Raw genomic sequence first — 11,198 nt, 5'->3', positions numbered from 1 at the left:
AGGAAAAGTTATGATTCTTGTTTACTTTGAAGAAGTTGATGTTATGCTAAAATGTTTTTCATTTGATGGTGATACAAATATTTTGTTTAGAATTGATTTAATTATTATAATGGCCCGTTATTATATTCATAAAGTCAAATGGAATGGAAAAATGCCAATGTTAAAATATATTTAGAAACAATATCCAAAAGTAAAAACTTAAAAGCAAGGAAAACTTTACAGCTATTTAATAGGTAATTTTTTTCTGTAAAATGCCTTTCTTTCTTTCTGTATTTTCATTTATTATTTTACATTTATTTATTATTTGTTTTTACCATGTCAAGGGTAAAAAAATAAATAAATGTAAAATAAAAAAATACAGAAAGAAAGGCATTTTATATGTACTATTGTATGTAAATTATGTTTTGTTCTTGTTAAAATGCAAGAAAAAAGAAAAGTAATAAAGCAACCAAATCATCCGTCCAGACAAAATTGCTCGATGCTTTCGCCATCCTCGTTGTTTGTATTCACCACTCTGTGGAAGAATGCTTATGTGAGGCTTTTATGGTTTCCAGGAGCTACTGTGTCATCAATAAGATTAGAGAGATTTCATTTAAAATTATTCATTGTATTTATCCAGTAAATCAGGTTATAAAAAGATTTAAGAAAGATATTGATTTGAAATATGTGTTTTGTAATTTGAATGAAGAGAGTATTTGTCATCTTTTTTTTTATGCATTTGCACTAAATTGTCCAGGTGGGACTTTAAGGTCTTTTTTTAAGGAGATTTTTGGATCTAATATTACTTTGGAGGACAAAAATATTTTTTTTTTTTTACAATAAGCCTTTAGAAAATAATTATTTTTTGTTCTTAATTTATTTATTATTTTAGGGAAATATCACATTCATAAATGTTGTTGGTCAAAAAGTACACGTAGTTTTGTACAATTTAAGTTTGAGCTTTGTCAGTATCTTAAAGCATTGGAGGGTGTAAGGAACACTAAAGCAAAAAAGACTATAGATTGTTGTAAAGCCTTGAAATATTATCCTTGTAATATTTTGTATTAATATATATATATTTTTTTTTTACTGATTTTATTGCAATTATTGTTATTGTCATTCTGTATTTGATTATTGTGTGATTTTGATACCAAATAAAAATAAAAAAAAAGAATGCTAATGTGCGCAGAAGCGTACTGTTGCTTTACAAAGTGACATCGCCAACTACTGGCCAGGCATGCATATTACAGCGTGTTTAGTTGTTTTCACGGATCCGTGAGAACGCGAAACTTTTCAAAAACGCAAAGGAAAAACTTTTCCGTTTTTAGTATATCGTTGTCGTGTGAAATGTATCCTGAAAATTACATGACAGAATCCAAAAAGAGAGAGTGGAAGTGATATAAAAGCTTTAACATTCGAACATACTTTACTGCTCATTATGCATGTTTGCCTGTGTACACTGATGTTCAAAAAACCCTTATTCAGGACGAACAGGTGCAGCATTTTATTTCTCAGAATTTAAAATTGGAAACTTTAGGAGGTTAACGGATGGGACAACAGTGTACACTGCAGAGTTAGTCGCTATTCAGATGGGACTTGGCTGGGTTGAGAAAGTTGCCAGATAAGGTTGTAATCTAGGATTCAATGGAATCACTCTTAAGCCTTCAAACATCTCAATCATGTCGAAGTGATATCTTGACAGCAATATTGGTTATTTTATATAGATTAAGGTAGATTGTAAATTTGGTACACTTTATGTGGGTGCCAGCACACGTGGTGGGAATCGAAAAATAACAGTCAATGTAAGGGCAGAATTAAAGCATTTGATTCAAGAAGCTTGCTATAATAAATGGCAGAAGTATTGGAAAACATGTCAGAATGGCAGACATTTTCATATAATATAGTAAGTAATGTAAGACAAAGTACAATCAATCATAACTTAAATAGAGAGGATCATATTATACTCACAAGATTAAGAATGGGTCGCATCAAGGGCAAACACAACACAGGTTTATGTGGAAAAATGTCAGGTAATGGAAACTGTGGAACTTGTTTTAATTAAGAGTACCGAGTATGAACAGGAACGAATATAACTTATAAGAGAATTACAAGCTTCAGGATGCACATAATTCACCTTAAGCATATCAGATTAGAAACTGGCAGAATAATAAAAGCGATAATAAGATTATTGAGAAACAATAGTCTGAAACATAGAATATAGGAAATCGTCTTATTACCATCTTCGTCACACTTCAGCACAGTAGGCAGCGGTATGCACACTTTTAGTTGGTTTGCAACCTTCCAGAATATCCACAGAAGTAGAAGAAGCCGATTCACTTCCAGGTGCTAGGAGACGGCGCGGTCCACTCACAATTCTACACGAATATCGTTCGGTCTCGTAAATGCGCATGCGCAGCACCGCTGTCCTCTCTATTTCCTGCGCACATTGCCACGTTATTAGTGGTAGACACAAAATTCAAGCGACACTTCAGACTGTGTTGAAATAAAATCCACTACGCTAACAGTTTCCCATTACGGTCTGAAGATTAGTTTGCACGCCTGAAGGTGATCAGAGATGATTAAGTTGTTGATTGTATGCGCGCTTGCCGCTGTGAGCGCTGCTGACATCCCTGAGGAGGAGGACGTGCTCGTACTGAAGAAAAGTAACTTCGAGGAGGCACTCAAAACTTACCCCAACATACTCGTGGAGTTTTGTAAGTAGTCCACATCTTTGTTCGACTTTTTGCCATGCATACGTATGTGATTAATGCGATGATCTTGTTTACACGGAGAATGCAAACCGAAACTATCCATCATCTCAGGCGCTTTTATTTTTTTTAATTCTTCATTAGACACATTTACCTCCGTACTTGGAAAATAGGTCTTATGAGTTCATGGTTTCAACTCCTACTGTTGTAACATGGAGGTGTATTACCCATATCACGATGTTTCGTAATAAATCTCAAAGGAACGCGCAAGAACACCTTTGAGAAAACCGGTGCTGTGTAATGTTTGAGCGAAATTTCAAAGCCGCTCACTCTAAAGGCCTGCGTCTTAACAATATAGTGACATCAAGTGTAAAGAAAATCCGTACAAGTGGATAACCCATTATAAGTTTGTGGTATAAAGTCCATGTCCAGGGTGATCTGAACTTAAGCTCTGAATATATATATATATTGTTTATCTTTAACATATGCACTTAAGGTAATTTTTCGATTTTCTGGCGGTTTATTTTCGACTGAGATTTAAATGTTGCCACGGTGAAGCATGAATGAGTTTCTAAAATGAATCCTATTCATCAAGCTTGTGTATGGTGGAGCTCTTGGGCTTTTAACCGATGTTGTCCCGGTTTACATTCATTGGCCGCTCTCAAGCATATGCTTATGTAGGTACGTGATGGAGGCTAAAGTTACCCAAACGAGTGTTTCGTCATAAGAGGCGTGATACACGACAAGAAAGGCGTTGGGGGTACGTAGCATTCTACGTACCCCCAGAGCTAGGTTGACGTGTACTTTGGAAGAACAAGAACGTAGGTTGCACTACATCTAAAGGACATTAAAACACATTTCTGAACAATAAAATTAGTGCATAAGTAATGTGTTCCTGCATTATTTTTGTTAGGAGCATTTTATAAAAATGTATTAAATTGATTTATTAACATGGGTGCCATGCCATTACCTTCGGACTTGAGTCTTACAACATGGCACATAATTAGTCACCATGAATTGAGGAACTTGAGGTTAATAACTCTGACCTACATATTTGGTTCAAGCAGTTTCACTGTATCTGAACACCCAGTCATAAAAAAAAAAATGCTGCTTGGTCATGTCGATCACCTGTCGATCTTTACGTATGTAAAATTATATTTGTTGTGGGGTAAATAAATGGTTCATGCTAAATCTCTACACACAAAATTACTCCCAGGCCTATCATTCAACTTAATGCCTCTTTGCACTAATTAAACAATTACTTGTTGCAGATGCACCATGGTGTGGGCACTGCAAGGCCCTGGCCCCAGAATATGCCAAAGCAGCTGGTATGCTGAAAGCAGAAGGCTTAGACATCAAACTAGCTAAAGTAGATGCCACAGAGGAGTCTGAGCTTGCTCAGGAGTTTGGTGTTCGAGGGTATCCCACCATCAAGTTCTTCAAGGGAGGAGAAAAGGAGAACCCCAAGGAGTACTCTGGTGAGATGTCCGTGATACTATTCCTACAGTCCTCTTTGTATTTTATCTACTAGATTTTTATCTGCTTTTATTATACTTTGGAACAGTTTTCTATGCAGCAGTTGTATCTGGGCATTCCAGAACCCTAAATAAAGCTAAATCTGTTTTAGGTTTTCAAAACTAGATAGAAGAAAGTCTGTAAGGGTACAAACTGTTACATGTCCACTTCTTGCTGGTTTGTTTTGGTTAGAACTGCCACAGTGTAATTGTGCATTTACCTTCTCCTATACTGTAGAGCAGTGATTCTCAAATGGGGGTACGCGTACCCCTAGGGGTACGTTGCGGTACTGTAGGGGGTACGTGAGATTTATTCAAAAAAAAAAAAAAATTAATTCTTAAATTAATTTAAATTAATTTAGAAGATATACAAAATCATCCATGATTTCTAAAAATATCATACAAAAATAAGTTTAATAAAATGTTTATGCAAACCACATTTTTAAATAAAATGTTTATATTTTAAATTTGATTGTAAACTACCTAACGTTAAATCAGAGAAGAATTTGAATCATGCCGAGCGGGAAGCCAGTTGCTTTACTATAAAACAAACAAACAAATCTTGGTTAAAACGTAGTAATACTACAGTGGAGGATGAAGAAAAAAAGAAAGCCAAAGTGGAGCCAACAAAATACTGTCAATATCAGGAGGGGTATATTTTGATGGGATTCACGGCAACAAACGGCAACCCTCCCCAGGCATTGTGTTTTTTATGTGGGGAGAAACTAGCTAACAGCTCGATGAAACTGGCGCACCTCCAGAGACATCTCAGCACCAAACATCAGTGTCATGTTGGAAAGCCACCAGAATTTTTCAAGAGAAAACTTGCTGAGTTTAGATCATCGCAGGAAACAATGTGAAAAGTCTCCACAACATCAGCCAAAGCACTACAGGCGTCATATGCGGTGTCACTGCTCGTAGCCAAAGCAAAAAAGCCGTTCACGATCGCTGAGGACCTGTTACTCCCAGCCGCTGTTGTATTAGCTGAGACAATGCTGGACAAAAATGCCGCGGATAAATTAAAAGCGGTGCCTTTGTCTAATGACACCGTTTCCGCAGAATAGAAAGAATGGGAGCGGATATTGTTGAACAAGTTGTGGGAAAACTTTGCGAAGCATTTTCACTACAGCTTGATGAGTCGACCGATGTCAGTGGGAAGCTCATTGCTTTTGTGAGGTATGTGGATATCGACGACATTTATGAAAATGTACTTTTCTGCAAGAGCTTAGATGGAAAAACAACAGGAGAGGACCTTTTTAATGTTGTGGATAATTTCTTCATTGAAAACGAGCTGGACCAGAGAAACTGCAAGAGTGTCTGCACTGACGGAGCTGCGTCAATCACAGGGCGTGTTAAAGGGCTCATGGCGCTATTAGAAATAAACATCCTGAAGTGCAGTGGAATCACTGTGTCATACACAGGGAAGCACTGGCATCCAAAAATATAAGTCATGTGTTGCATGACATTTTGAATGACAGCATTAAAGTGATTAACTTTATTAAGTCAAGGCCACTCAATGCACAACTGTTTCACCGCCTTTGTGAGGACATAGGAGCTGAACACACACAACTGCTGCTACACACAGAAGTGCGCTGGCTATCTCCAGGGAGGATACTGAACAGGCTGTTGGAACTACGGGCGGAGGTGCACACCTTTTTGTCAGAGCAAAGATCTCCATATGCCACCCTGTTTGAAGATATAGATTGGCTTGCAAAGCTGTGCTATCTGGCAGATATATTCAGCAAATTAAATGAGCTGAATGTGTGTCTGCAGGGCAAGGACACCCACATTCTGAACCTGTATGACAAGGTGGGTGGTTTTCTGAAGAAAGCAGAGTTGTGGAAATGGGCATGTGTACAGGGGGATCTCACCTGCTTTTCTCAGGTGGATGCTTTCCTCTCCAGGGAAGATGTGGAGAGAGCACCAGTGAAGCCCATCATAGAAGAACATTTGGCCAACCTGATTGTGAGTTTTAACTCATACTTTCCTGCCATGGAGGGGAAATCTCCACAGCTCAGTTGGGTGAGAAACCCATTTCTTTTGTCAGAAGAAAGCAGAAACAAGCTCCCTCTCTGTCACCAGGAAAAACTCTTGGATGTGTCATCTGACTATGGCCTATGGATGAAATATGAAAACTCCACTCTAACGCAGTTTTGGGTGTGTGTAAAAAAGAGCACCCTGAGCTGGGAGCAAAAGCTTTGCAGCAGCTACTGCCCTTTGGATCCACATATTTGTGTGAGGCTTCATTTTCTGCAATGACTGTGATCGAAACAAAGCAGAGAAACAGACTGGGCCTGGAAAAAAGTCTGATCACTGCTGTGTCTTCCCTGCCCCCGAGGATGACCAAGATCCTCAGTGAAGCACAAGCACATGTTTCGCACTAAATTATAAGTGCAACTTAGTTTGTTGTTTATTATTACAAGTGTTTTTGAGTTAAATGTTATACACATCATATATATATATATATATATATATATATATATATGCACACTGTATACAATGTTTATTATTGCAAATGTTTTTCATTTACAATGTTTAATAAATCTCATAATGATGGCACATCACTATATCGTAGCTTTTTTTTCTATCTAAAATTATTGGGGCCGGTCAGGGGGTACTTGGCTGAGAAAACATTTGATAGGGGGTACATTATTGAAAAAAGATTGAGAAGCACTGCTGTAGAGCATAAATCGACTCGGTTACTAACGTAACCTCGGTTCCCTGAGAGAGGGAACGACTATTGCGTAAGTAGCTTACGCTATGGGAAAACTCCGGTTCTCGAGAAATATTGAAGTCTTTATGTAAAACGCATTGCAGCTGCACAGCAGACAGTGATGAGCGAAGCAGCTCGGTCATTGGCTGTGCTGCGGCAACTGCTCGAACCAATGACAGGGCGATTTAGAACGCGCCACTAATGGGGCGCGCCCGCTTCAGCGCTCATAGCCTGCTGAAATTAGCATATGAGGGCTATATAATGAGCATCCCGTCATTCCGGTTCTTTAGGTTCAATCGACTGAAGCGACTGACCAAGCACAGGCACGGCAGCTTACGCAATAGTCGTTCCCTCTCTCAGGGAACCGAGGTTACGTTAGTAACAGAGTCGTTCCCTTATCGAGAGGTCTCTCCTATTGCGTAAGTAGCTTACGCTATGGGAACCCAATGTAAAACGCCGTGCGTGCTGACTTCGCTGTATAAGCCAGAGGCGGGTGCCTGAGCCTTAAAGCAAAGTGATGTTCCACGAGCCGGCCAGAGGCGAGCTATTTAGTGGGGTATGACAGGGCGCTATAGCATCCACTATCAGCGCGATATTCGTTGCTTTGAGACCGCTTAGTTCGGCTGCCAAAGCATACGAATAATTGTTCCGTCTGTCTGAACAGGGCAGAACGTTCCAAATATACTCTGAGCGCCCTGACCGGGCAGAGTAAATTTGCGTCCCCTTCGTCTGCTGAAGACGATAGCGCTGCCAGAGATATCACCTGTGCTCTGAAGGGTGTAGAGAGCACCTTAGGAATGTACCCGTGCTTTGGCCTAAGGACAACTCTGCAGTCGTTAGGTCCAAATTCCAGGCAAGCAGCGCTTGATGACAGCGCGTGTAGGTCACCCACTCTTTTAACTGAAGCGAGTGCCAGCAAGAGCGTGGTTTTGAGCGAGATCTGCTTGAGGTGCACGGTTCGGAGAGGTTCGAACGGGGCACCTTTGAGTGCGTCCAGGACCGTGGCCAGGTCCCAGATCGGCACCGAAGGTGGGCGAGGAGGGTTCATCCTCCTAGCGCCTCTTAGGAAACGAACGATCAGATCGTTTTTTCCTAATGAATGTCCTTTATCAGGATTGTGTGACGCCGCTATGGCAGCCACATAGACTTTGAGCGTGGAGGGTGTGCGGCCCACCTCCAGCAGCTCCTGCAAAAGGCGAGTACACTCGGTATCTCGCGACGTTTTGGGGTTCAAGCTCTTGGTATCACACCAGTCACTGAACACTTTCCACTTTTGGGCATACAAGCGCCTCGTAGAGGGGGCTCGTTCCTCAGCAATGGTTTTCAGAACTCCACTGGGGAGGTTCTCGGGAACCCGTTGAGGGGCCATGCATGGAGGGCCCACAGATCGGGGCGGGGATGAAGAATCATCCCGCTGGCCTGTCCGAGGAGGTCTTGCCTCCAGCGGAATCGGCCATGGGGCAGATTGCATCATCTGTACCAGCTCTGGAAACCATGTCTGGTTTTTCCAGAGTGGGGCTACCAGGAGCACTGCACATTTCACCTCCCTGATCTGACTGATGACCTGAGGCAGCATCGTGATCGGGGGAAAAGCATACAAGGGGCGGCTTGGCCAGATTTGGGCGAGCGCGTCCATGCTTTTTGAGAAGAGAGGTCAGTGCGCGTTTTCCTTGGAGGTGAAGAGGTCGACCTCTGCCTCGCCAAAGGTTCGCCATAACCACTGAACCGTCCGAGGGTGGAGAGACCATTCTCCTGGGAGAACTTTGTCTCTGGATAGCATGTCCGCTCCTTGGTTCAGGACGCCTGGCGCGAGCGCAGGTGGTGTTGTGACCATAGGATGAGCTCCCTGGCCATAGAGTGCAGGGAGCTCGACCTGAGTCCACCTTGGCGATTTATATACGAAACTACCGCCATGTTGTCCGTTCGGACAGGACGTGTTCGTTTTGCAGGTACGGAAGCAGGGCTCTGAGAGCCAAGGCGACCGCTTTCATTTCCAGACAGTTTATGTGTAGGCGCTTTTCCGGGTTTGACCAAAAACCGGAAACAGGCCTGCCCTCATAAAGGGCCCCCCATCCTATTTTGGAGGCATCTGTCGTGATCATTTTTCTCCGCGTATTCACGCCCAGACTCACGCCGGTTTGATACCATTTTATGGCTTTCCAGGGCGTCAGGGCTTTTATACAGCCGTGATTTGCTCTGATCAAAAAGTGGCCCGAGCGCCACGCGTGAGTGGGGACGCGGCTCTTGAGCCAGCACTGGAGAGGACGCATGTGCAACAATCCTAGCTGGAGTACAGCTGATGCCGAGGCCATGAGGCCGAGCATTCTCTGAAATCGTTTGACGGGCGCGGCGCTACCGTTCTGAACGATGTTGCAAGGCGTCGAATAGAGAGCGCGCTCTGATGAGAGGCGCGCTGTCATCTGCACTGAGTCTAGCACTATTCCCAGAAAAGAAATATTTTGGCTGGGGGATAGCACGCTCTTTGCTAAATTTATTCTCAGACCCAGGCATTGTAAATGGCTGATAGTCCAAGATCTGTGTGTCATTAACTGAACCTCTGATTGTGCTATGATTAGCCAATCGTCGAGGTAATTCAGTATCCGCGACTCCCGCTGTCTCAGGGGAAAGTGCTGCATCCATACATTTCTTGAATGTACGGGGCCAATGATAGGTCGAATGGTAGTACTGTGTACTGGTATGACTGTCCCTCAAAGCTTAATCTCAGAAAAGGCCTGTGATGAGGCGCTATCGGGATGTGAAAGTAAGCGTCTTTCAAATCCACTGATAGAAACCAATCCCGGGGGCGAACTTGCGCGAGGATATGTTTGGTTGTTAACATTCTGAACGAGCGGATCATTAACGCTTTGTTCAGATGTCTGAGATCCAGGATGGGGCGAAGGCCACCGTCCTTTTTCGGGACGAGAAAATAGCGGCTGTAGAAACCCGCCTCGCCCAAAGAAGAACAGTTTCTATAGCGCCCTTCTCTATCAGTTTGAGCACCTTGGTGCGTAGAACATGTGACACATCTTTCCTCACTTTCGTCTCGACCACCGCTGAAAAGCGGGGTGGTCTGCGAGCGAATTGAAGTGAGTATCCGTGTTTTATTATGTTCAAAACCCATTTCGGCATGATGGGGATTTTTTTCCCAGGCTTCTGCTCGCACAGATATGGGCTGAATGCCGGCTGGGGGTGTGTCGCAGTGACGTATGGTCCCCGCCGGCAAATCGCTTTGTGCTAACACAGAATCTACGGCTCTCAGAGGCGCAGGTGCGCGCTGAGCAGCTGTATTGAGTGCCGAGTGCAGAGGTGCGTGTGAGAGTACAGGCACATGCGCTATTTCCGAAATGCTGACAGCATGAGTGCTTGAAACTGTATGAACAGTGTTTTGAAGTGGGGGTGCATTCATCATTATGGGCACGCGTGCCACTTTCATAAAGCTTTCCGCGATTTAGCGGGAGTTTCTTAGCTCGCGCGATTACATCTGTGATGTTTGCGGCATAGCTGTTTGAAACTGTGTGGGTAGCTGTGTGTAGGGGTGCGTGCAATACAGCAGGCACACGCGCTACACTTATAGCACTTCCCGTTTTCACTGGGGAAGTGTTTATAACTGTGGGAACAGTGCTTGTGTGTAGCGGTGCATACATGACAATAGGCACACGATCTACATGTTTGAGACATCCAGCCTGAGCTGGGGAGGTGTTTGGCACTGTTTGGACAGTATTGATATGTGGGAATGCGCACTTTAGTGTGGACATGTGAACCCCTAGTGACACAGGCAGAAAATGACTCTTTTGGTGATTTCTGTGTGTCGCCGTAAAAACGGCGTTTAATTGCAGGTGAGCGAGTTTTATGACTGGCCCATTGACTGCTGTATAGACATTTCCAGCCGCCTGTAAGGGGACTGGGTAATGTTTTGAATGTTTGAGAGGAAGCAGTCCGGCATCTGCGAGACACGTACTTCCTCTTTTTCTTCCTGCTGCTAGGAAGACTTACGAGGCTCCGTATTCAGGGTGATTCTGGGTCGAGGGCCTCGTTGCTCCTGCGGCTTTCTTCGGCCAGCGGAACGCGAGCGGCGTTGAGCGTCCTTCTCCGGTCTGCTCTTCGGCTGGGAGACGGGTGGCTCTGCTCTGGCTCGCTGCTGCTGCTGGGGCGGTTTTTGAGATGAGCTGGAGCGCTTAGGCAGGAAGTGATGCATAGCTTGCGAATCTTTCCGCGCCGCAGTGAAGCGCTCCGTGAAATCTCTCACCGTAGGTCCGAACAGGCCGCTCGGTGTGACAGGTGCAT

At 43.4% G+C, this 11,198-nt stretch overlaps 1 protein-coding gene across 1 annotated transcript in view; it reads left to right on the top strand.

Annotated features, from left to right (window-relative positions):
- Positions 1 to 2,401: 2,401 nt before the first annotated feature.
- The window catches only part of LOC127646354 (protein disulfide-isomerase-like), a 42,312-nt gene continuing 33,515 nt past the window's right edge, over positions 2,402 to 11,198 (top strand). Inside the window, exons 1-2 of the mRNA XM_052129913.1 lie at positions 2,402 to 2,693; positions 3,959 to 4,165. Coding sequence (XP_051985873.1) covers positions 2,555 to 2,693; positions 3,959 to 4,165 — 346 coding nt within the window. The 5' untranslated portion in view covers positions 2,402 to 2,554. The remainder of the gene's footprint in view (positions 2,694 to 3,958; positions 4,166 to 11,198) is intronic.

This window comes from Xyrauchen texanus, chromosome 7 (genome assembly GCF_025860055.1).
Source record: "Xyrauchen texanus isolate HMW12.3.18 chromosome 7, RBS_HiC_50CHRs, whole genome shotgun sequence".
NCBI lineage: Eukaryota > Metazoa > Chordata > Actinopteri > Cypriniformes > Catostomidae > Xyrauchen > Xyrauchen texanus.
The sequence above is the reverse complement of the archived record's forward strand: the minus strand, read 5'-3'. Positions and strand labels throughout refer to the sequence as shown.